General features: G+C 44.3%; 3 protein-coding genes across 5 annotated transcripts in view; 1 reads left to right on the top strand and 2 right to left on the bottom strand.

Moving 5' to 3' along the window:
• The window catches only part of ACIN1 (apoptotic chromatin condensation inducer 1), a 32,837-nt gene extending 16,967 nt beyond the window's left edge, over positions 1-15,870 (bottom strand). Inside the window, 7 exon segments of the mRNA XM_082854163.1 lie at positions 679-894; positions 1,397-2,650; positions 3,984-4,072; positions 11,479-11,598; positions 12,021-12,132; positions 14,090-14,155; positions 15,544-15,870. Coding sequence (XP_082710289.1) covers positions 679-894; positions 1,397-2,650; positions 3,984-4,072; positions 11,479-11,598; positions 12,021-12,132; positions 14,090-14,155; positions 15,544-15,855 — 2,169 coding nt within the window. The 5' untranslated portion in view covers positions 15,856-15,870.
• A 222-nt stretch (positions 15,871-16,092) lies between these two features.
• LOC309958341 (uncharacterized protein C14orf119 homolog) lies at positions 16,093-18,760 on the top strand. 3 transcript variants are annotated; one of them, XR_014326018.1, is made up of 2 exons: positions 16,093-16,191; positions 17,726-17,826. XR_014326018.1 is itself a non-coding variant. In XM_082834141.1 (2 exons), the coding sequence occupies exon 2, from the start codon at positions 17,609-17,611 to the stop codon at positions 18,035-18,037; it is 429 nt and encodes a 142-aa protein (XP_082690267.1). In that variant the 5' UTR covers positions 16,093-16,191; position 17,608; the 3' UTR covers positions 18,038-18,760. The 3 variants fall into 3 exon arrangements, 2 of the variants coding, with proteins under 2 accessions (XP_082690267.1, XP_082690266.1); XM_082834141.1 differs by having other exon boundaries at positions 17,608-18,760; XM_082834140.1 differs by lacking the exon at positions 16,093-16,191 and adding an exon at positions 16,387-16,500 and having other exon boundaries at positions 17,608-18,760.
• Positions 18,761-18,953: 193 nt separating this feature from the next.
• On the bottom strand, positions 18,954-23,827 carry CIROP (ciliated left-right organizer metallopeptidase; the record flags this gene model as incomplete). The annotated part of the gene is given in 20 exon segments (XM_082850188.1): positions 18,954-18,992; positions 19,697-19,755; positions 19,856-19,892; positions 20,286-20,434; positions 20,437-20,557; positions 20,663-20,689; positions 20,693-20,756; positions 20,828-20,897; positions 21,074-21,206; positions 21,321-21,379; positions 21,382-21,450; positions 21,593-21,677; positions 21,885-22,007; positions 22,682-22,825; positions 23,052-23,103; positions 23,195-23,223; positions 23,227-23,278; positions 23,409-23,646; positions 23,649-23,682; positions 23,684-23,827. Coding segments are annotated over 20 exon segments (1,728 nt in total).
• Between the last annotated feature and the right edge of the window lie 638 nt (positions 23,828-24,465).

The raw sequence follows: 24,465 nt of genomic DNA, 5'->3' as shown, positions 1-24,465 counted from the left end.
TCTGCTTGGTTCCTTTTCTATAACGTGGAGTTGGTAAAAGGCAGAGCACAACATACACAGTACCAGCTCCACACATAACTCTATTTATCTTCATTATTTCATTTAAGAAAGTGGAATGGAATATTGCTTACAGAATTTCTATGCCAAAAATCATTTTATTAAAATTCTTCTTTGAGAGAACTGAGAAAAGGCTTCCTTTTGGGCAGAAAAAAGGGAGAGATGTTCCGAGGAAGAACTGACCTTGAGAGCCCTGAAGATGAGAACCCTGCTGCTCAGCCTCATGGAGAACTTTCATGAACCAGGGATTTGGAAATAAAAGTAGACTCTAGGGGCTTCCCTGGTGGCGCAGTGGTTGAGAGTCCGCCTGCCGATGCAGGGGACGCGGCTTCGTGCCCCGGTCCGGGAAGATCCCACATGCCGCGGAGCGGCTGGGCCCGTGAGCCATGGCCGCTGAGCCTGCGCGTCCGGAGCCTGTGCTCCGCAACGGGAGAGGCCACAACAGTGAGAGGCCCGCATACCGCAAAAAAAAAAAAAAGTAGACTCTAACAGGTTTCCCCAACCTTCTCCATTTCTATTGAACCTTATCCAGACTGCACTTTCAGTTTTATAGCTAAGACAAAAGGGAAAATCATGCCTAATCCTCCGTCTCCCTCTTAGGGAAGGGGCATAATACCCTACCCGCTCAGGCTGTAACCTCTGGGTCACATGCTTTTCAGCTGGCTCAGGTTGGCTCATACGCCTCACTCGGATAGAGGTTGAGGTGGAAGTCCTCTCCTTTGGCTCAAGGACCTGAAGCTGTGGCAATGGTGGAGTTGCAACCTCCTGACCAGAAGAGGGATCTTTGGTTTCAGTGTAGCTGGTGCTGCTGTCCCTGGAGACTCCAGGGCTCAGAGACTAAAGAAATGAAACACATTAGGCAAATTATTTTATATGCCATATATTCAGTACATCACTGAGTTTTCCAACTTAATACTTTAGATCTTTTTATTCAAAGATTTTATTTAAATCTTTCCCTAGGTTTATTCCTGTTTCATTTAGTGACCTCCCTGACTTCCTAGATTACTCAACAAATTGTTTATCAACTCCCAACTAGGTGCTGGGTACTGGGATACACACATAAAAAGGCATGTCCATACCCTCAAGAAGTTTATAGTCTAGCAGAGGAAATGGGTATGGATTCAGCTTTCTTTGCAATCAAAGGGAATCAAATTGAAAAAGGACCCAACTTAGGAATCAATGAGTTGGAAGTGAGACTCCGAAATGAGAAGAAAGTAATCACTGAACTGGGGACTTAAAGGAAGCTTTTCTGCTGGAAATCATGATAGATTCTCCAGGGGCTGAAAAACACTGCAGTACAGACAGAACATCAACGCACCCAGGATTCTCCCACACTTACTTTTCTGCTGTTGCTTGACGCTGAACGTGAACGGGAACGGGAACGGGACCTGGATTCTGATGTTGACCTGGAGCCCATCTTGGGTCTACCACGAGGGTTGGAATGAGTACCTGCCTGAGATACATCTCTCTGCTTGGATCTTGGAGGTGAATGAGACTGAGAGCCTGAGCTGTCAGGAGAGCGAGATCTTGATCTAGAACTGGAGGATGACGATGAGGAGGATCGGCTAGAGGATGAGTCAGCTGACCGTTTCAATCTGTGGCTTGGGACAAGAGTATGAGAAGCCCTCCTGCCTTCCTTCTGTTCCAAAGATTCCTCCGTGATCCCTTTGGCCAGTGTGAATTCCTCGATTTTTAGAGGGAGTGGTTGAGCTGATTTTTCTGATTCAGTTTCAAGACCCTTCTGGGTTGAGGATTCAGCTTGTGTGCTTTTCTGAACTAGAGGCAGGACACTCTCCTCTGGCACTTTCTCTACTGGAGATTCTACTTTGGTGTCTGCAGGGCTTGACAAAGGAGACAGACCTCCCACCAACTGCACAGTATGCTGAGACAGTAAGAGCTCCCTGGCCTCAGCATCTGTATTAGGAGGAGACAACTGAATAAGGACAGGAGGGGCTGGGCCTTCCATGGGTTCTATTTCTTCTTCACTCTGGAGTTGTGTATTAGGTGGTGGAGAAGATGCTTCCTTGGTAAGTAAAGGTGGGGGAGTCTCCTCCTCACTAGCAGTTTGCTCTGGTTGTAGCACAACAGGGGCCTTCTCCAGATCTTCAGTCAATCGAGGAGGGGAAGGGGACTTGGATTTTTCCTCCAAGCTTTTTGAAGGTTTTATTTCTCTTTCTTCTTCCTCAAGGGGAGAAGCTGTTTTCATCTCTTTCTCCTGCTGATGTCTGGCCAGATGACTTCTTCTGGCCTCTTCCTGGGACCTTGTAACTCTCCCTCCTCTCTCTAACCCCTCCTGTTCCTGGGATCTTATAGTTTGGGATCTCTCATCCATTACCTCCTCAACTTTTACACTGGGCTTCTCTTCCCCCTCTTCTTCCTTAAACTGCTTCAGGACTGGTGCATCCCTAGATTTTTGTCCCTCATCATCGTCCTCCTCCTCTTCCTCCTCTTCTTCCTCTTCCTCATCCTCTTCTTCTTCCTCTTCAGTTTTCAAATTTCGATCTGCTCTGAGCCTCAGATTTCTGGAAGGTGTTTCTTGATCCTCTTCCTCCTCAGCAGCCTGGCTGCACTCAGAGAGTTTAGCTGCTCTTGCCTGAAAGAAAAAATATTCAATGGTTCCAAGTATATTTGCTCACTATCAACAGAGGAGAAAAAGTATCTCACAAGACACACACATGACGAAGAAACTCAATGATATACGCTTTCAGCAACACAGAAAACAAATGCGACAAGAGACATGCGTGACTAGTATGGGCTCTTACAGGAATCAAAATAGAGTGACCAAAAAGAATAAAATAATGAAACTGCTAGTACTTCATTTGTTAGCGTCAAGCTTTAAAAATAAATATAGGGCTTCCCTGATGGCGCAGTGGTTGAAAGTCCGCCTGCCGATGCAGGGGACACGGGTTCGTGCCCCGGTCCGGGAAGATCCCACATGCCGCGGAGCAGCTGGGCCCGTGAGCCATGGCCGCTGAGCCTGCGCGTCCGGAGCCTGTGCTCCGCAACAGGAGAGGCCACAGAGGTGAGAGGCCCGCATACCAAAAGAAAGAAAAAAAAAAAAAATATATATATATATATATAAACTGAACATCTAGAAAGGGGGTGGGGGCGGGACTGACCTATTATCAATAAATGTGATTATTTTGATCATCTTTGGGGTATATTTAATTTTTTCCCATTGTTTCTTTTCCACAGTTATAATTACACTATACATATGCTTTTGTATACTGTTTACTTAACACTGTATCATACAGCTTTAAGGTTTTAATTGAATAATGAATTATATCTTTTCTAATAATGTGCTACCTTAGGAATACAGACCAGCCTACTAACTTTCACAGTTATTTTTTTATTTGTTTTGTTTTGTTTTGTTTTTTTTGAGGTACACGGGCCTCTCACTATTGTGGCTTCTCCTGTTGCGGAGCACAGGCTCCGGACGCCAGGCTCAGCGGCCATGGCTCACGGGGCCCAGCTGCTCCGCGGCATGTGGGATCTTCCCAGACTGGGGCACGAACCCGTGTCCCCTGCATCGGCAGGCGGACTCTCAACCACTGCGCCACCAGGGAAGTCCCACAGTTACTTTTTTATATATTCGTTTAGAAATTCGAAGGCCAGGGACTTCCCTGGCAGTTCAGGGGTTAAGACACCACACTTCCAAATGCAGGGGATGTGGGTGCGATCCCTGGTCAGGGAACTAAGATCCCACATGCTCACAGCATGGCTAAAAAAGAAATCCAAAGGCCAGAGCAGATATAAATTAGAAAACAAAAAACAAGAAAAATGATTACGAAGAGAAAGGAGATGACTATACAGAAAGCTAGAGAGATACCAACTCTGAAATAGTTTGAGGAAAAAGAGGAGGAGGAGGAGATATCCAAGGCATTACCCAAAGAGGTGAAGGATGCTTTCAGAGGTAACTGAGTTACCTGTCTGACTCTGGATGATCGTCTTTCTCCTTTCCTTGGTTTCTCATCATCAGATTCACCTTTCTCTTCAGAAATAGAGGCGCTTTTTCCTATCAAATGAAAAAAAACCAAGTCAGACTCATAACATGAACATTCATTCAAGACTGCTTTCTAAAATTCAATCGATCAAAGCATATGAGCGGCTCAATACATATCTGTATTAATCTCTCTGACTTCTATGTGGAAGAAAAGACTATATAAAGCCCTAAGGGTCAGGGTCATGTTGATAATTCCTGCTATGCACATCTGGAATGTTTTTAATGTCACAAAGCCAATTCACATATTACAAATAATTCAAATAAATGTAAAATAACTACCAAGGGCTTCAAATTGTCTAGCACAAAGTACATTTATTTCTGTAAAATGTTTTGTCACTGAATCAAAGCCCAAGACTCCACTGTGTTCAGTGTCCATTTTTTTGGACTGCCTATTGCCACCACTAGTTTTGACCAAAACATCATGATTAATATACCAGTTTGTAAAACAATAATCTCATGATATAAGTACTTAAGAGAAATGATTTTCAGGGCTCAGGGCTTCAGAAATGGCCCCTCTCAATTATGTTTTATATATGGAGCTCAAGGTGAGATTATTTTAAAGAAAAATAAGCTCTACTATTAAAAGAAAGCTTGTGGACTTCCCTGGCAGTTCAGTGGTTAAGACTCCATGCTTACACTGCAGGGGGCACAGGTTGGTCATTCCAAATAACAACTCCATGTAAAACTGGAAAAAAATTTCACTTACATTCCATGAAGGAAGGTAACTGTGGGTAAATCACTTAAATAATTTGGGTCTCAGTGTCTTGACTGAGAAAATGGAGGGGATGGACCGGAAGACCTCTACGTTTCCTACCAGTGTTAAAATATTACAGAGTAGCAATGCAAATATTGATGTGAACCAGTTTAGAAAACAGCCTAAATATAATTATATTTCAGATACGTACGATACAGTACAAAAGCTTTAAATGATCCATAAAAACCTGTGCTACCCTAACAGTATTTAAACTAGTGCAAATAAAGCAGATGGTGTGAGCTCTAATCCAAGGTCTTCTCTCTTATTTTATTCCAGCAATCTAAACTAAACTAGTCTCTGCTTCTGTAACTAAAAGAAGAAAAGAAACTTACAGAATGAACTAGAAGACTGCACATATTTCATAAAACTTTACTCCATGATCACTTGATTAACAGGATCTTTGAATATATACCATTTCATATCTGGGTTAGAGAATAAAGACTTGCATTACAGGTGTGTGTACAGGAACTAGGGTTAGGATATTCAGTGACAGGTCAGATTCTTCAGCAAAGATTTAAAGAGTAATCTGTAAGATATTAATAAATAATGTGGTGCCTATAATAATCAATAATTTCATAATTAAATGACCTGGAATAGGTTAAATTACAAAATGAGGAAAAGCAAAAGAAAACCTTTTCCATGAATTTCAGGAAAAGCTCCTTGGCATGTATCAAAATAAGGGAAAGAAGCTGACTTATTGTAGTTTAACAAAAAAGAAAAAAAAAAGACAGAGGGTGGAGGGAGGGATGAACAGGCAGAGCAAAGAGGAGTTTTAGGGCAGTGAAAATACCCTGGTATGATACTCTAATGATGGATACATGTCATTATACATTTGTCCAAACCCACAGAATGTACAACATCAAGAATGAACCCTAAGGTAAACTATAGACTTTGGGTGATTATGATGTGTCAGTGTATGTTCACCCGTTGTAAAAAATGTACCACTCTGGTGCGGGATGTTGATATTAAGAGAGGCTATGCATATGTGGGGGCAGAGGGTGTATGAGAAATCTCTGTACCTTTACGATTTTGCTGTGAACCTAAAACTGCTCTAAAAAAATAATGTCTTAAAAAAAATCACTATCCAGATGCTCAAGAATTAAAAAAAAAAAAAGAAAAAAAGAAGAGGCTTCCCTGGTGGTGCAGTGGTTAAGAATCCATCTGCCAGGGCTTCCCTGGTGGTGCAGTGGTTGAGAGTCCGCCTGTCGACGCAGGGGACATGGGTTTGTGCCCCGGTCCGGGAAGATCCCACGTGCCGCGGAGCAGCTGGGCCTGAGAGCCATGGCCGCTGAGCCTGCGCGTCTGGAGCCTGTGCTCCGCAACGGGAGAGGCCACAACAGTGAGAGGCCTGCGTACTGCAAAAAAAAAAAAAAAAGAAAAAAAGAAAAAAAGAAAAAGAATCCACCTGCCAATGCAGGGAACACGGGTTCGTGCCCTGGTTGGGGAAGATCCCACATGCCGCGGAGCAACTAAGCCCGTGCGCCAAAACTACTGAGCCTGCACTCTAGAGCCTGCAAGCTACAACTACTGAGCCCGTTTGCCTGAAGCCCGTGCTCCGCAACAAGAGAAGCCACCACAATGAGGAGCACGTGCACCACAACGATGAGTAGCCCCCGCTCACCGCAACTAGAGAAAGCTCGTGCGCCACAACTAAAGAAAGCCCGCATGCAGCAACGAAGACCCAACGCAGCCAAAAACAAATAAAATAAATTAAAAGATAAAAATAAAAAGAAGAAGAAAAAGTTACCCAGGTTGGAGGGAAGGTAAAGATTTGAAAATTGCAGATATCTTAAGCTTATAAATAGGCAAAGAAAAGACTGGAAAATTATATAGCAAACTATCAACTGTGGTTATTTTTGTTTGTGGGACTTCTGATGACTTAAAAACCTGTTTAAAGGGCCTATATGGGAAAAGAATCTAAAAAAGAGTGGATATATATGTATAAGTGATTCACTTTACAGTACACCTGAAACTAACACAACATTGTAAATCAACTATACGCCTATAAAAATTTTAAAAAATTAGGGAATTCCCTGGTGGTCTATTGGTAAGGACTCGGTGCTTTCACTGCCGGGGCCCAGGTTCGATCCCTGGTAGGGGAACTAAGATCCCACGAGCTGCACAGCGCAGCCAAATAAAACAAACGAAAACCTGTTTTTTCCTGTTTTTCCAAAAATTTTCTAATGAATACACACTACTTTTTGTAATAAGAAAACAAACATTTTTAAAACAATAAAATCCTATACCCTGGAGGGAAAACCTACAGGAGAGATTCTCTGATACGCCTCAAATACTATGAACAGTTAAAATTCACAGGCCTAGCCAACCCAAGTACTTGCTTTTACCACTGCAAGTTCTATATAAGAAACATTCTCTTTGTTGTTTATTTTCAACTTAAAAGTAAGTGTTACAAGCACATATACCAAAGATGCTTTGCAGTGAATAACAAAGCACATATATGCTCTGAATAAATAAATGTGATTTTAAGGGGGGAAAAAAGGCACGTACAAAGTTTACCAGAGATAAATGTGCTAAACAGATCAAATAAGAGTTCTGGAGCTGTGATTTTAAAATTAGGTTTGCACAAGCAAATAGCCTTTATCTCCATCAATTATAAACTGTATGCTATTCTATTAGATCATAATGTTATTTTGATACTGTAAAACTGCAATGACAGGATTCTAGATGATCCCTCCTCTAGAAGCACTTGCCTAATAAGTCATCAAAGAGATGTGGGAAAAATGGGAAGGGCTGGTCAGAAAGTTCTGGACATCACTGTTTTGCAAAGAAAATGACAACTGGAGGGGAACCTCAGACATGAAAACAAGAGCCTAGTAAGCAATACAAAATATAAGAAAGAGATGAGGAATTTCTTCCAGCTCCTTGTAAGGAGCTGATGTGATGCAGACAAGGTTCTGGGAAAGGTGCCATCTTCTATTATGTGAACATGGCCACATGAGTGTCTTCAGCCAGATGTTAATAATGTGTGCAGAAACTGAGCACCTTTAGCAAAGAATACTTTAGTACGAATACTGGTAACAGGTTAATAAATGTATTTCAGGAGTTAAAAAGCAAGCCAGGGTGAATGTAAGATTTCTAAGATTCCAAAGCCAGAAGCCTTCAGGAGAGCAAAGGCAGTGTAGAATGTATTAAAGTGAAGAATGGGGCCTTCCCTGGTGGTCCAGTGGTTAAGACTCTGTGCTCCCCCAACGTAGGGAGCACAGGTTCGATCCCCGATCAGAGGATCCCGGATGCCGCACAGCTTGGCAAAAAACCCCACAAAAAACCAAACAAAAAAAACAGACTGAAGAATGTTTAAGGGTCATATAGGAAGGTAGTTTCTTCATCTTGGAAAACAAATCCCTGGGCAGGATTTGCAGGATCCAGGTTAGGTAGCTACAGAGATCAGAGCAAAGCCTGTGGCCAGAGGGTATCCTTGGGTATGAAAAAGCAGCAGAAATTAAGAGAATGGAGACCTGGCAATGATGCCAACCCTAAATCTGACTCATGTTAGCTGTATAAGTAACTTACCTAACATTTCTTTATAATCTCAGCATCCAGATTTAACACAAGAACAGGAATGAGGGCTAAATGCTCTGTAAGCCAAAGGCTGGCTGAGATCCCCTGGGGCTATACCTTTGTTAATCAATCTGTATTCTGAATATCCATTTTTAAATGTTTTTGTATTTTTCCTCCTAATTTTCCTAGAGTGGGCTCTTTTTGGAAAAATTAACTGAAGATAATAAGGACTGTTGTATACCCAGTCATGATCTAGGAGGCAACTTCTGACTATGGAGGGTGAATACTGACTCCCAACATCTTAGAAAAATCTGAAGAAAGTGATGGAAAGATATGAAGTCAAGACGGAGAGCCAGGCAGGATTTTATAAACCAATTTTTCCTTCCTATTTGGGATTGTGACTACAGCACATTAATGCGAGGTTGCTGGCATATAATAAGCCAAGGATCTTGATTAACTATAATGCTGAAAAACTATTCTTTCATTTAGTCATTCATAAACTGAGCTGATCAACAGAACTACCAGGGGACTTTTTAAAAATGTAAGGTCTCAGGACTTACATTCTTTGAGATTCTTGGGGCAGGGCCCAGGAATTCATATTCTTAAAAAAAATAATATCCAGGGGCTTCCCTGGTGGTGCAGCGGTTAAGAATCCACCTGCCAATGCAGGGGACACGGGTTCGAGCCCTGGTCCGGGAAGATCCCACATGCCGCAGAGCAACTAAGCCCACGTGCCACAACTACTGAGCCTGTGCTCTAGAGCCCGCAAGACACAACTATTGAAGCCCACGCGCCTAGAGCCCGTGCTCCACAAGAGAAGTCACCGCAACAAGAAGCCTGCGCACTGCAACGGAGAGTAGCCCCCGCTCGCTGCAACTAGAGAAAGCCTGCGCGCAGCGAGGACCCAATGCAGCCAAAATAAATAAATAAATTTATTAAAAAAAAAAAAATCCTCAGGTACCACTACTGATTACCAAAATATGTTACTAGGAACCTTACTTTAATCAAAATCTTACTAAATAAGGAACCCCAAACATCCAAAGCTAACAAATAAGCTGGAAGCCTAATAGTTTATGAGCCCACGGCAGACTGACGCTGTACACCTGAAAAAAATCTAATTTCTGGGTAAACTCCAGGTATTACTACCGATCCAACCAAGTACTGCTAGAACTCCAAACTACCACTCCATTTAGGACCTTGACCAAATTTTATGCCACATCTGTTATGAAATTCACATTCTAGCCAAGATCAGAGGTAGGAAAGTTTATGGATAGAGTATACCGAAGAGGACACACAGCAATTGTTTGTTGTATTCTACAATTTACTACATTCATTTCTTACTTTTTTTTCACCTCTTTCCTTTCACCTGTTTTTTTTCCCCTCCTCCAACAATTACAGCCATAGGCATAGTCCTGCTGAAGACACAAAGCACTTAAGAGACTACTGGCCACCTTCCTCACTCTAAATCTTTACTTGCTTTTGAAACCCTATATCTATTTCAGGACATTCCTCATTTTCACTTCAAGTTACATTTAGAACAGAAAGAGGCTCTCTCTTTTTCAAGACTTCCTTATCAAATCATATTGCTATCAAGAATTTTCAATGGTTCCCCCATTACCTTTAAAATTAAATATCACCTTCCTTCCTACCTCTGTGCCTTTGTTCCTTCCTAAAAATACCCTTTTGTCTTCTCTGTGCCAACTCAAATCCTACGTATTTCTAAGGCTCACTCAAATCCTACACCTCCTTCATGAGGCTCTCTCTAATCTCTCTAATCCTCAGAGAATTTTTTACTCTTTGGAATTCCGGTGGTACGTGTGTCCGTACTACTTGTATGTCACTTAAAACATACCAGCTTCCATTGTTAGTTTTATGTTCAGTTGTCTTCTCTCTCCCTAATAGATTTTACAATGTGCTGACTCCCCACACACTCTAGCATAGAGACACGTATACAGCAGGAATTCTATACGTAATTTTTCGGCTCATTTTTATTTAAGAAGCAATGCTGACAACTAATTTATAAAAGAGTTTTCCCCTTCCACATGGCTTTACAATCGGGGAAAAAAAGAGTGCTAAAAGCAAAATGGATCAATTGGTGGTTTGCTGTTTTTATTTTGAAGAGAAAAGAGATCTCTAAAAGAAATTATTTCTCTCCCATCATTAAATACCTCCTAAAAATCTGCTTTCCAGAAAGAGTTCCATATTAACCAGAAGAGCTAGCAACTTCTATACATTCTAGAAGTATTAAATATGGAATGATCACCTTCTCCATGACCACTAACATTAATAATCATTCAAAATACTTGTTAATTTACACACTGGTTTACTTTATCTACCTACTATTCACATGTCTTATACGCATGTTCCCCTAAAGGCACACTGTTTTGACAGGTAGTTCCTAGAAGACAAAGGCTGCATTTACAGACTTTTGCTTGAGATACTATGCAAAAGTGGGTGCTTAACATTTTTTTAAATGTGAAAAAATTAATCTTACCTGAGCCAATTCCACACACTGGGTTTGAGATCCCCGTAATATGCTCAAATAATACTCTGCACTGCCTCTCATAGTACACAGCATAACTCCAGTTAATTATGTAATAATTTGTTTAATGTCCATCTTCTCACTAGACTGTATGTTTCATTATGACAGAGACTTGTCATATCTTTCATTATGACAGAGACTTGTCAGTAGACTTTTTCTCTACTATATTCCTGGTGCCTAGCAAAAGCCTGGCATACAACAGGCAAGTTTTTACTTGTAAAAACTTGTTGAATGAATTAATAAACTGCAGATGCCCATTTGGGGGGATGACTGGATGTGTAACACACAATATATACAATTGGTGAAGAGATGAAAAAGAGTTGTGACTGTTGCTAAATTCAGAGGCAGAGGAAGTTAGAGAGGTATACAGATGAGAAGAAAAATCAGACTGCCTCATAAAATACTGAGAGGTCAACACAACATAGAGGTGAACGCAGACTTCAAAAAGGACATAATTTCCATGAAAAACAGATGTCAAATAACACTGTCACAGAATTGCCCTGGGACTTTAATGGAGGCTTAGCATGAAAGGAGGTGTAACTACCTCCCCCCACCAACTACGCAGGATTGACAAAACAGCGCAGTGGGGAGGGAGATACGTACTGGGTGAATGTCTGCTGAGCTCCAGCTCTGGTCTCTCCAGGCTGCTCTGAAAGTCAGGAGGCAGCAGGGAAGCCACTCCCTCGGGATGGATCATCTCGTCCTCCGACTCAGCTGAAGCTTCTGCAAAGTACAGATTGGGTCGGGGCAGGGAGGGAGTGAAGGGCTCAGCATGTGGGAATATGTAGAGGAGTGAAGGAGGTCAGGCAAAGTCACGGATACAGAGTATATACTAAAAAGAGCACTGTCCATAGAGAAAAACTCCCTAAGATAAGGCTCTTGTTCATCTAAAGGGTAGCTTAATTTACTTATAACTCTTCCTGTTGGCAGGAATGCTCTTCTAGTCAAGACAGTCAAATTAAGTGTCTTCTTCCCTGACAAAAGGTAAATAGTAACTCACTTGGCTCCATAAACTACCAAAGAAAATAACTGGCAGTCTCAGCCTGACTTATATTCCTGAAACTGCCTAGTGAAACAGGCCCATCTACTCAGTGAAAGGAATAAGCAGGAAGAACTCCTTGTAAGAAGTGACAGTCTGGGCTTACCTTCAAGTTCTGCAGCTTCTCGAGCTTCACGTTCCAGACGCTGCCTAAGCAGCTCCTGCTGCTTTTCCAGATACTGCTTTATGAAACTGTTCTGGCTCATTTCCTCGCCAATCTGTGTAGAAGACATGGAAAAAGATAGTCTAGGAAAACAAACCAGGGAAACGCAAGGTACAAAATTCCATGGAAAGATACGGAAAATGTTGGAGGGCCCTTTTCTAAGCTACTCCTAAGTTGAGGACCAAAATATATAGCCCTACGATTCACAAAAGATGGCAAAGAGGAACTGCACACATAATTTTTTATTTTAAATATTCAGTTCCCAGCCAAAGAATGATACACAAATAATTCAAAAAAATAAAAATTCCTATAAAATTATGCCTTTTAGTCTAAATTTTTAGATAATCTAAATTATATAAAGATAATCTAAATTTTCCTTTTAATAATATCAAAAACTGAAGGAAAAAAATACTAGTTCATACTAATTCATCTTTTGTTCACACAAAAGATCAACCTCCACCTATCCAGGAAACATTTTGTTAAACATCTCCAAAATTCAACTACTAGACTTAAAAGCCTGAAAGCAAGAGACTAAGAAAAGGGATTCAGCATTTAGACAGAGTTCTAACTCCATTTTCTCTGGGTGAGAAGAAATCTTTGGTAACAATTTTTAAAATCCAGGAGCTTAATCCCTTTTCCCATTTTTTTCTGCAACACAGACTCCCATGTCACTCTTCTGCCCTTCAGCTTTCTCTTCACAAGTCCTCTTCCCGAGAAGCTTCTTGCTTAGCAAGTCCTATTAGAACTCCAGAAAAAGGAAAAAAATCTGAATAAATACTTTCTATGTCATTAGTCATCTTTCCTAAGCGTGGTAAATGTTTTTTTTTCCCCCTAAAATAGAGATGAGTCTCTTGGTAGTCAGTGGACACTGATGAAGCGTGGGTTGCAAGTATTAGAGAACGTATGTATTTGTTGCAAAAAACCTATGTTAAAAAAGCAAAACTTCAAAGTTGCAAATGTAATCGGCAAAAGGAATAGAATGGTAAAGTGATTAACTTATGCAGTTTCTTATGCCTGTTAAAATACTTAACCTCTGTAAGCTAGTTAGATTATACTTTCAGCTTCATGAGCTAATAACAAGGGACTAGGAAAGCTCTCTTGTTTTTCCACTGTATGTTGGGGCTTCATCTAGTACTGGAGCTGCACACCACTGCACTAACAAAGACCTGGATTTTTCCTTTAAGTGCATGACACAATATAATGAGGGGATGTTAAAAGCTGAAAAGAATCTTAGGAGACCACACAGCCTAAGACTTTTTTTTTTGAAACTGGGAATGATTTCTTCCAAAGAAATCTTATGCAGAAACTCAATATTCAAAGCAGACAGAAGTAGATCTAATTTAGTTTAAGAGGGGAATGTGAACCCCTGCTCATTTGGGAAGAAATTTTCTCTAGGAAGTCTCCAAAAGCAGCTCCACAAGATCCCAACAGAGTAGTTATAAAACTATGGATCTAGTCCAACTCTTTCTCATCTTACACACAGGGAAACTGAGGAAGCCAAGGCCTCCAAAGGTTAAGTTTCTTGCCCAAAGTAACAGCAATTAATGACGTTTAGGAGTAACTGCACAGTTAATATTAAAACTAGCAATGGTGGATGATTTCCAAAGGACTGAATTCTTGGAAAATCTATGTCAACACAAGAATTCTTCTTGATCAGCAAGTATTTTCCTATACTGCCCTGTTGATTGTCTACTCATATCTACATTCAAAGACATCAACTACTTTTTCCAAATTGATGTCAAACAAATGCCTTCAGATCCTTGTACTCCACTTAATCAAGTAGAGCCACATCTTTCTGAACACACCATTTCAAGAATCAGAAATTAACTAACAGCTCTTCTGATTCATGAATTCTTTATTAGAATTCAACTGTCCTAGTATGAAAACATTTTCAACCCAGGGAACTGAGGAAAATACTGGTGAGAAATCAAGCATCAAATATACAACATCATGTCCTTCCATGTCTCCGTGCATCCAAAGAGCCCCCCCTTCTAGTGAACCTTCTTTCTTACCTGGGAATTTGGCTGGAATGCAGCATGGGGTGTTGAGTGTTTCTGTAAATTTTCTAGCATTAGAGCCTGGTATAGAGAAGGGCAAAAGTCAGAAACCAGGAGGAAAAAAACCCTCCCCCAATCTCTTCATCAAAGGCAATGACTAACCGTACACACTTAAACTGTACTCCTCTTCCAGGGACCTAAAAGCCCTTTACTAATTCCGTCCTCATTCGTCTTCAGAAGACCCTTAAAGGTAGCCATGGTTACTGCTCCCAAATGTACAGATGTAAAATGCAGGCATATTGGGAAAATGTGGCTATGCAATAAAATCAGTGACAGTGACAGAACCAGTACTACAATCCCTATTATCTTCTGCACTTCTGAGTAGTGTCCCTTCTAAATCTGGCCCTTCACTTCAAATATTCAAACCAGGTTCAAATACATGAAACCAACATGGTTTTAGCCTGACTGAATTCCTCGGTCAGTTACCCAGGACTAGATCTACTTGAGTGAACTTGTATCGTTTCCAAAAGAGTGGCACCTAGATTTACCAAATTTATAAAAATTTCAGAGGAGGCTACAGAACAAAATGACCACAGACTCTATAAACTGTGTCCTGATCCAATCCCTCCACACACGGAACTGTCAGCTTCAATGTAAGCAACGGTTTGCCAACTTAACCCTTGAGCCAACCCAGCCCGAATCTGTTACTCTTCACGTATCCTAACTTACCCTAGTTAAAACCAAGAAATCCACACCTTCCCTCCGCTTACACCAAACCTATACACACCAATCCATCCATCTACCTCTTGATAATCCCACCCTAATCTACTCAAACCGATTCAAAACCCCAACATATACCAGCCCGCCTCACCTCTCTCATCAATAATCACCAAACTCTTATCCACCCGAATTGCTTCTGGACGCCCTATAAATTATACACCCCTCCCTAACCAAGTCCCTTCAGATCAAGGTTTCTCTTCATCTCACCTCCTAATCTAATCAAGCAGACATTTTTGCCCTACCCCAATTCTATTCTTTGCGATACCGATACCAACCCCTCATCCCCTCTGCCCAACTAAACACCTAACTCCGACCTAGCCCATCTCGCCCCCCTCAGGCCAGCAACGCCGGTGGTTGTAGTGGGATTTAACTCCTTCTGCAGCGCATGCGCCGAAACCACAGACACAAACAAGGAGGGGGTGGGGGAGGAGGAAGGAGCTTAAGACACTCCGGGAGAGTAGCGCGCACCCTCCCATTTTGGGATCGCGCCGCTACCGTTAAGGCGGGAACCAGCGCTATTTCCACTCCAGCGCGAGCCTCCCCAACCACCGTGCGCGCGGATCCGGAGGCTGGCGCTGGCGGCCTGAGCGAGCTCGCGCCGAGCTCGGACACTGCGCCTGCGCCGCGGCAGAGACTCGGCTCTACCGGGTCAGCTCCCCTCCGACACCCCGGCAACGCCGTCTACTCACCCCTTTGAGCCGCTTGACCAGGGCACTCTTCTGCCCGCTCTTGGCTAGGCCTCGCTGCTCCAGTGCGGCCTTCAGGTCGGTCACCCGCAGCGCCTGAAGAGGCTTCCCGTCCAGAGTCACCTCCTCCAGCTCCGCCATCTTGCGTGAGGTACTCGGGTCCGTCCCGACGGCTTCGGGCATCTTCGGTAATTTCCGCCAACGCCCTTCGAACGTGCCGAGTTGGCCCCGCCCACTTCCATAGTCAACCCCTCGATTACCACTCAGAACTCCCCGGGTTCCTCCGGAAATTCTCGGGTGTTTCCGTCTCCACATCGGCACCAATTGGTTCTTTCCATCCTCCTAGTCGCTCCCCCTCCCTCATCCTGCTTTCAGAGCTCGGTTCTCTTCGTCTTACCGAGGCTTTGAATCGAATCTGTTCGGAAGCTCTCGACTCTGGCATAACCATAATCGGAATTATTCGGCTATCTCCGGACCTAAGGCTGAGACGCTGTGGCGCTTGGGTGTTTGGGGCTGGTCCGGGACCGGAAGTGCGTGGGCTTCCCGGCTGGCCCTCCTTAGGGTTTTTAGGAAACCTGGAAGCGGCGGCGATAGTTGAAGTCTAAACACTCTTGTGACGGTCTCCGGGTGCCCTGTGAGAGGAAAGGGGAGGTAAGCGGGGTAGAAGTACCTCCCTGGGCCGGGTCAGACTCGGTGTTTACGGGCTACCCTTAGTAGGGCAAGCCTCCTGCTCTCCTACGGAAACAGCTGCCGCCTCCCATCCTCCGAATCCCCGCCACTCCCATCTAAGGCTACGTTGCTCTTTGGGACCACGGAATGTCAGGCTCCGTGGCCTCCAATGTGGCAAGTGGCAGCACCGTGTCTTTCGACCCAGCCTGTGAACTAATTCGTGATAATTGAACTTAAGCTTGCCGTGGAAGCCATGTCGCAAGACTCGGGAAAAGTTAGCCCTTTCTTCGAGTAAGAGAATAAAATTCCTTTAGGAGGAATTGCTTCTTGTAGGGCCACTGTGAAAAGGCAACCTCGGCTGGACCGTTTTGGTACAGAACTGATGTTAATTGCTTCGGGGTTCCTTTCTTTGTCACTACAAACACTCCAATTTAGAGCAGAAGAAACACAAACAGTAAAATAGGTCGTAAGCAAGTAGTTTGTTTTCCTTGTTAGAGATTCAAACTGTGGGATTTGAAAACTATTCAAGTTGACTGACCTTCCAGTTGCATTAGTGATGCGAATCAATGGCAAGTCATCAATAGGTATTATATTAAACATGAAGGAAAATTGTTCAGACATGAACTGTCACACAGCTACAACAGTATAACAGTTGTTAGATCCCTAAGCCAACAAACCAATTAGACTGTTTTTTCAGTACTGAATAAACACTTGGCTTCTTCTGTTTTTCTTACTTTGTTATCTTATTTTGGACAAGGCGCCTTCACTAACTCTGCTCTTTAATTTTTCCTGGTGCTTTACAGGAAATATAAGAAAATAATGGAGTTATGAAGTTCTTGGCATATTTCAGAGGCTACATGCACATTGCGGAGAAGGCTCTTTCGTCATATATGATGTTTTCCCTTTCTTTTTTTTCCTTCTGTTGATAGCTCTGGAATGATTAGCATCTAGGCCCTGACCAGCTGCTTGGTAAATTAAAAAATGTGTACCTTTTTTTCATTTTAGGGAAGATGTGTTGGACCAATATTAATCGTTGGTGTTTTTCCTTTACTGAATCTGGAACATAGAATTAGGTGGTAAAGAATGAACAAGGAATGCTTTGGTTATTTTTGGATTGTTTATAAGAATGATGGAGGGAGGCAGTGGTTGGGAAGGGTAATGGGTTTGAAAACGAGAGAGGAAGGTTGGCAAATAATGAAATTAGGTTATTCTTGAGTACCTTGTCTAAGTTGGATAATAACCTAAATAAAGGACCCTGTTGTTTTTCTGTAAACCAAATTGGTGAAAAGTAATTTTCTTTGTAGACGTTGATTGAGTGTGATAAGATTCTGTGTTGTTGGGAAGCTGTATTTTGGTTGCTCTACCCAGAGAGTATATAACAGTGCTCTTATGTTTCAGGATGCCACTGGGATCATCTTCCTCTTCGATGCCGCTACCCTTCCCTTCTCCCTTACCCTCGGTACCAGACAATATTTCTAACTCTTCCCCTCCCCCAATGTCTTACATCACTTCCCAGGAGATGAAGTGTATTCTTCACTGGTTTGCCAGCTGGTCAGGTCCTCAGCGTGAACGTTTCCTACAGGACCTGGTAGCTAAGGCAGTACCGGGAAAATTGCAGCCACTGCTGGAAAGTCTGGAGCAGCTTAGCGTGTCTGGAGCAAACCGACCACCTTGTATCTTTGAGTGCCAGCTACGTCTTTGGGATCAGTGGTTTCGAGGTTGGGCTGAGCAGGAGCGCAATGAATTTGTCAGGCAGCTGGAGATCAGTGAGCCAGACTTCGTGGCAAAGTTTTACCAAGCAGTGGCTGCTACCGCTGGTAAAGACTGATAGGCATTAAAATCAAAGAAGATAACCAGAGCTAATGGAGCCGAGGCCACAACTTCACCATGAGAACTTCAAATGTATCACTTAAAGGCCTGGGGATGGTGTCCCGATCAGCTGACTGAACTCGCTGACCAATACAAGCCTGGTGATTTCAACAGCCGATCAACTGGATTCCTAGTGTAAATGTTTTCCATCTAAGCAAATCCAGATCAGCAGTGTGTCTCCTAGCTTACTTCCTTCCAAGAGATGTCAAACCCTCAAGAATTTAAAGGCTTCTTTTACAACTATAACCGAAAGGAATCTACACGTTATAACTCAAGCCTACTGCCGGCCCATAGGGGTATAAAATAGAGCCCTTCTACTCCAGAAACAAGAGAGAAGGACAATAAAAGGTCATGTTCTTATAATTTAGCTGGATTCAGATGGCTGCTTTCACCACTGTTACCAAATTCTGGCATAATTATGTGATAGCCCAACTACTAGCTTTCCTAGTGATGATTTAGTAAAATTATGGAAAAATCAGGAGGTGGAGATAATTAGCTACTCCTTCCTCCACACGGATGTTGGTTTGAATCCAAGTAGCAATGATTTTTTTCTAAACTATATATGACATCCTTGGAGCTGGTAGCAGATGTTCCTATTCTATAAGTTTGCTTTACAACAATATGAAAACAAGTGACATTCTTTACAGGTTGAAGGGTTTATTTTTTGTATCAAAATAAAGAACAGATTTTCAGAACCGTAAGTCTTTACCTTTTTTTCATTGCAAGGCTAGTGTAATGTTGATATACACAGAAGGAGGCATTCTGAGAAAAGTAGAACTTAAGTATAGACAATAGATCGACTTTCCATCCAGTTTCCCCTAAGAAATCATCTCTGCCCTAACCTGTGTCATGCTCTGGGTAACATCACACCTCGCTCATTCCTCCAACTGGGCCCCCTGTTGCGCCTTGGGGCTCTAGTGAATGGTAAGGGGCAGAAGGTCCCACCTGAAGAGTAGCTCGTTTCTGATAGGCCATGGTTCCCAGTGCAACCACCAGGATAAGTGACATTAGGCAGAGTCCCATGGACAGACCGAGGTGGGTCATGGAAGGATTATGGTCTGAGGTAACTAGAAACCTAGGGATGTAGGGGTAATATTTGGCCTGGAATAATGCCATGTTAGGGATCCTTGTTTTCTGAAATATTAACTGTATAGGACAGTGTATGTATGAATGAGTGCTTAATATAGTTTCAAATATCTGGATTCCAGGAATTTGAAAGAAAACTCCTTAGAATGTTATCTTACTTGCTGTATTCTATGGTAAAGGTGGCTCCTCCATAATATACTTCTAGAGGTTTCTTCCAGGGAGTCAGGGTCAGGGCCCTGTGCAGCATACCAGCTGAAGGCCCTTGGCAGCCAGGGGATTTCCACATATGCACAGTGAAGACCAGACTGGTGGTAATCAAGAGACTGTGGAAATAGCGCCAAATGGACGTTTGGATCTCTTAATGGAAGTATAGTCCCTGGAAGCGTATATCTCATGAAACAGGTGCAGGCTTGGGACTGGGATGAACGGAAGGTCTTTAGAGGAGGGTTATCAAGTAAAGGACTTGAACATTCTCCTTGGCCCACTGTATAAACCCTTAGCCTGAACCATTGATTTACCCACCAGTGCTCACCAGATCCTTGTAGAACTGCTTCGTTAGCTCTTCGCCCTCTTCCTTCCCCAGGGAGTGGCCTGGGGGGGCCCAGCTAAATAATAGGTCAGGTTGAAAGACTTACAGGTGGGTAAGTAATATTGATAGCATCGGTACCTTCATTTGTCTAACAGAGCCAACCCCAGGGACAGAAGAGATGGCCATTGTTCCCAGGTATCTACAAAGAAATATGTAGCAGGGTATAGTTATAGCCTCAGTCACCTGCTCAAGCCCTCCTTCTAAGGAAAATGTACATTCTAAATCAGATTCATGGACTCAGTAGGGTACTTAGTAAAAAATAAATGAACATCAATAAAGAAGCTTCAGGGATATATTGTACAGCACAAGGTATAGAGCCCATATTTTATAATAACTTTAAATGGAGTATAATCTATAAAAATATTGAATCACTATGTTGTACATCTGAAACTAATATAATATTGTAAATCAACCATACTCCAATAATAATAAAAAATTTAATGAACATCAAAACACATTGGATGGTACTACCATAAGAGCACTTCCAAACTTTTTGCCAGTGTGCTACAGCTATTCCACTTCTGATACCCACCTGAATAGCCTTTCCTGGAAGGCATGGGACCCAGGGTGATCCTTCCACCTGCACCTTGTACACTCCCCTCTCTGTGCACTGATGTAAGTAGCAGTGGCCAGGGGGTTTGCTTCCTTGAGGTGTGGGATCTGAGAGGGATGCCTGATCTTGTCCCCAGGAAGCATCTGTGAAGTGAGGTTGGCAAGGAAGCAACAACTATGGGGATGGTAGATCTCCCCATGGGGATTCTCCGCCCCAGGTGGGAATCCATTTTCCTTCCTCCAGCATTCACTCTGAAGGGCAGGGCAGAAGGTAGAATACTGTTTGTCCAGATGCCTTAGAAGGAGACTCCTCTCCAGCCCCACTCGGTTTCATTCCCCATTCTCTAGTCTACCCACCCCATTGGCCAAGAGCTGATACCTGCATCAGCCTTCCAGCATGAGGTCTGAGGAGCAGCTTCCCTTGTCCAGGTGCAGGTAGTGGCAGCCCAGTCTGCCGTGTGTAGGGGATGGTAGAGTGACACTAGAATCACTGACAGCTGTGCAGCCCCTCAGCACACGCACTTGCCAGTACAGAAGAAGTCTGAGGTGCCATTTCCACAGGTGGTCACCAGGCCAAATTCCAGGCCAGACCCTGCTTGAGAGATAGAAGAGCCCTCAGAAGAAATGAAGCCCCCAGACCCGTCAGGGCCAGCCATGCTCACAGCTTCAATTACACTTTAGCAGCAGATAATCCCTTCCAACCTCTCTCACTCCCCACAAGCTGACTCGGGTCACGAGTGCCCTCTGCAATTCTCCCTTATTTCTCACCCCAGCCCCACAATAGCTCCTCTGCAGTGCTGTGGTTGACCTGGTACCAGCCTGAGTCTTTGAAGGCAGCGAGAGTGATTGGGTCAAGCCGAGTGTGCTGGGCGCCATCGTAGGTAGCAGTCATTATACAGTTCTGGAGTAGTCAGGCCTCCCACTGTGAAGACAAAGGGCCCCTTGGGAGGAGATAGCTAGTGCCACCTGACCGTTCCCTCTTCCTTCCATCACCCCAAAGTGTTCTCATCCTCACCTCTTCTTCCAAGGGAGTGCCCGGTGAAACCCCTAGCAGTCCCAAGTGTTGGGCCAGGCTGTGGTGAGAAGCAGCTGTCCCCACTCATCTCGCCTTGTCACTTGTTGACTTGTAGAACAATTCTCGCTGAGTATAGAAAGGGAAGAAGGCATCTGAGGAGAGGGAGACCTCAGAAGTGTCAGGAAGAGTTGAAAGGAAGGAGTTGTTGAGAGAACAGTGGTTCTCTCTGGTTGATGTTGTGAGGAGACATTGCCCTCATTCCTCTCATTTACCTCTGGATCCTGAAGGGCAATCCCTCCATTTCTCGAAGAGCTGTCCAGAGAAACCCAGGGCATGGAGCAGTTCATGGAGTGTGGTCTGAGGACAAATGACTGCAGAGTGAAGGGGACCACAGTAGGACGGACTGCACTCTTCTGCCCCTCTGCCCAATCAGCTCTTCTTAGAGCTGGAGGTACCTTCTATTGCACCCTGAGGAGGTCCTTCCACTTCATGGGAAGCTGAGTGACCTGTGCTCGCTCCCTCCCCAACCTGTTTGCTTCTTCCTATTCATCATGCAGCAGTCACCATGACCATGTCACTGTGGCTGAGGCTGGGGCTGGTGAGATGGGCACAGAAGACAATCGTACCAGCAAGGGGCCTGTCTTCTGAGTCCAGCTGGCAGCAGGCAGCATAGGTTACGATAGAGGGCTGTGGATGGGCCAGGACAAGGTGAGGGCGGAAAGGAGTGGACTGGGGTAACGCAGAAGTCTTCCTGAAAATGGAGGCCCAGGAAACTTGGCAGGGGTGGTACCAAGGGATGGCTTGGAGGTTTTTCAGCCCCCAACCAAACTTCATCAACATGCCCCAAGTTACCCCAAATAAGCACAATTTTTTTTGGGGGGCTGTGCCACGTGACTTGTGGGATTTTATTTATTTTAAAATCTTCTATTTATTTAACTTTATTTTTGGCTGCGTTGGGTCTTCGTTGCTGTGCAGGCTTTCTCTAGTTGCGGTGAGCAGGGGCTACTCTTCGTCCCGGCGCGCGGGCTTCTCATTGCGGTGGCTTCTCTTGCTGCAGAGCAGGGGCTCTAGGCACGCGGGCTTCAGTAGTTGTGGCGCATGGGCTCAGTAGTTGTGGCTCGTGGGCTCTAGAGAGCAGGCTCAGTAGTTGTGGCACACGGGCTGAGTTGCTCCGCGGCACGTGGGATCTTCCCGGACCAGGGATCAAACCTGTGTCCCCTGCGTTGGCAGGTGGTTTCTTAACTCCTGCGCCACCAGGGAAGTCCAATTTAATAAAAACTGCTTGTATGCTCCCTACCCTTTCCCATGACATTTAAGATTGAGAAGCAGAGCCGGGCAAAGGAATTTGATTTGAACCTCACCTCTTGGTGGCACTTGCAAGTGTGGGCAACCCACACACACAGGAGAAAATCAGTGTTTTGGACCCCAGACCCACCTGGCTGGATTAGCTGTGAGGGTTCCTGCTCTGGCCACAAGGCATAACCATGGAGATGGGCATCAGGGATGTGACAGCGAGTGAAATGTCACATCTGGCTTAGTGGACGGTTAGAATAGGGAGTCTTCTCCCCTGCTCTCCTCCAGTCTCTGATTTAATAAATTGTCAGGGGGAGAGGGGGCTCAGGGATCGGCACTGTTAAGAAGCACCTTAAGTAATTCTGATGCTGGTGGTCTTGTAGAGATCTAGGCAAGCTAGAGATCTTCAGATCCCCAAATCTGCTAAGTCATTCTCACCTTGGCCCCCAAGCAACTCTGTCCTTGGTATCCTGGTTTCAAGAGGCTGCACCTGGCAAGAATGAATACCTGTAGGTGAGCTGGAGACATTTCTGGGTATCCCTGAAGAGGTATTGTATACACTCTCAATGACATGAACTCACCTGTGGTAGTTTGGGGTGTCTGGGTCTCCTCAGACAGCATGGCAGTACTGTGCAGGGTCTCGACGCAGAAGCAGGGGTCCTTGCCTTGGAGGGGCTTAACAAGACGATAGATCAGTTTCACCTCAACATCCTAGACGTCAGTTTCTTTTCTGTGTGGCCTTGCTGCACTAGCCCTCTCTGCCCCTCAGTCCTCCGGAGCCCTCTGCTCTCCCACTCACCTGCTAGGACACCCTGGAGCCGCTGAGCAGCCTCTCGCCCTGCCGCCAGGGCTTGGGATCCCCCTCTCACCCTGCCTCCCTCAGGACCCCAAGCTCCCTCTGATATAGGATCTCCCATATGGCAGGTTTGGATTCGGAGGGGTTGAGGATCCTGGGAGCCAGGGAGGGTGAGGGAGGAAGAACGGAAATTTGGGGGAAGTCGGGAGAAACAGGGCCTGAGAAAGCTCAAACGTGTGTCTTGTCATGTAGACACCTGCTTGTGGCAGCCCCCCAGGGGGAGCAGCTGCAGCAGCAACGTCTTGCAAACATCTTTCCATAGGCTGCCCTGAATCCAGCCTTCTACTCCCTTTTTCCCCGCCTTACTTATTTCTGGCTTTCCTCTCTTGACCATCTCTCTCCAAAGCTCCTCCACCATGCTTGCGTTATTTTGTCAATATTTGAGTGTTGTTGAGTAAATCTATAGCTCCTGCCAGGAGGTCCGATGTGAACTACTACAAGGGCCAAAGCTGCAGCCCCCCACCTCTCCTCCCTGGGGTGCCAGAAGTAGAGAGCTGGAGGGGGGCAGTATTCATTCCTGAGGCCTCAACTGACCTTTCCAAAGAGAAGCCTGCCTCATCCATGAAGGAACTCTCCTATCCCTCTTCAATCTCAGCCTGATTCTTCTGCTATTCTGAGTGGACAACCTTGGAACCTTCTCAGAACTAAAAAACTGGGGTTAACATAATGGTGTGTGTGTGGGGGGGCATTCTTTGCTTCACAGATGCCTGCCTATCTCATTGGAGGTGGACAAACAAGGCTTTTGCACTCCACTAGCCCCCATGTCAGAACTGGGTGAACTCCAAACTGCAAGGCTTTTAGGCATCTCTTCCACCTGTGTAGGGCACTTAGGCGCTCACCATTTAAACACCTGTGGGTTGGCTACCACCTCCTGTGAGAGGCCCTTGTGTTAGCACATTCTGTGAGGCTTCGCAGAAGCTGCTTATTGGCACGTCAGGAGGAGAAGTAAACTCTGAAAATTGGCATTAATAGATGTTCAAAGATGTTCTGACTGAG

This window comes from Leucopleurus acutus, assembly GCF_964270905.1.
Source record: "Leucopleurus acutus genome assembly, chromosome: 1".
NCBI lineage: Eukaryota > Metazoa > Chordata > Mammalia > Artiodactyla > Delphinidae > Leucopleurus > Leucopleurus acutus.
Note: the sequence above shows the minus strand (reverse complement) of the source record. Positions and strands in the feature narration are given on the sequence as shown.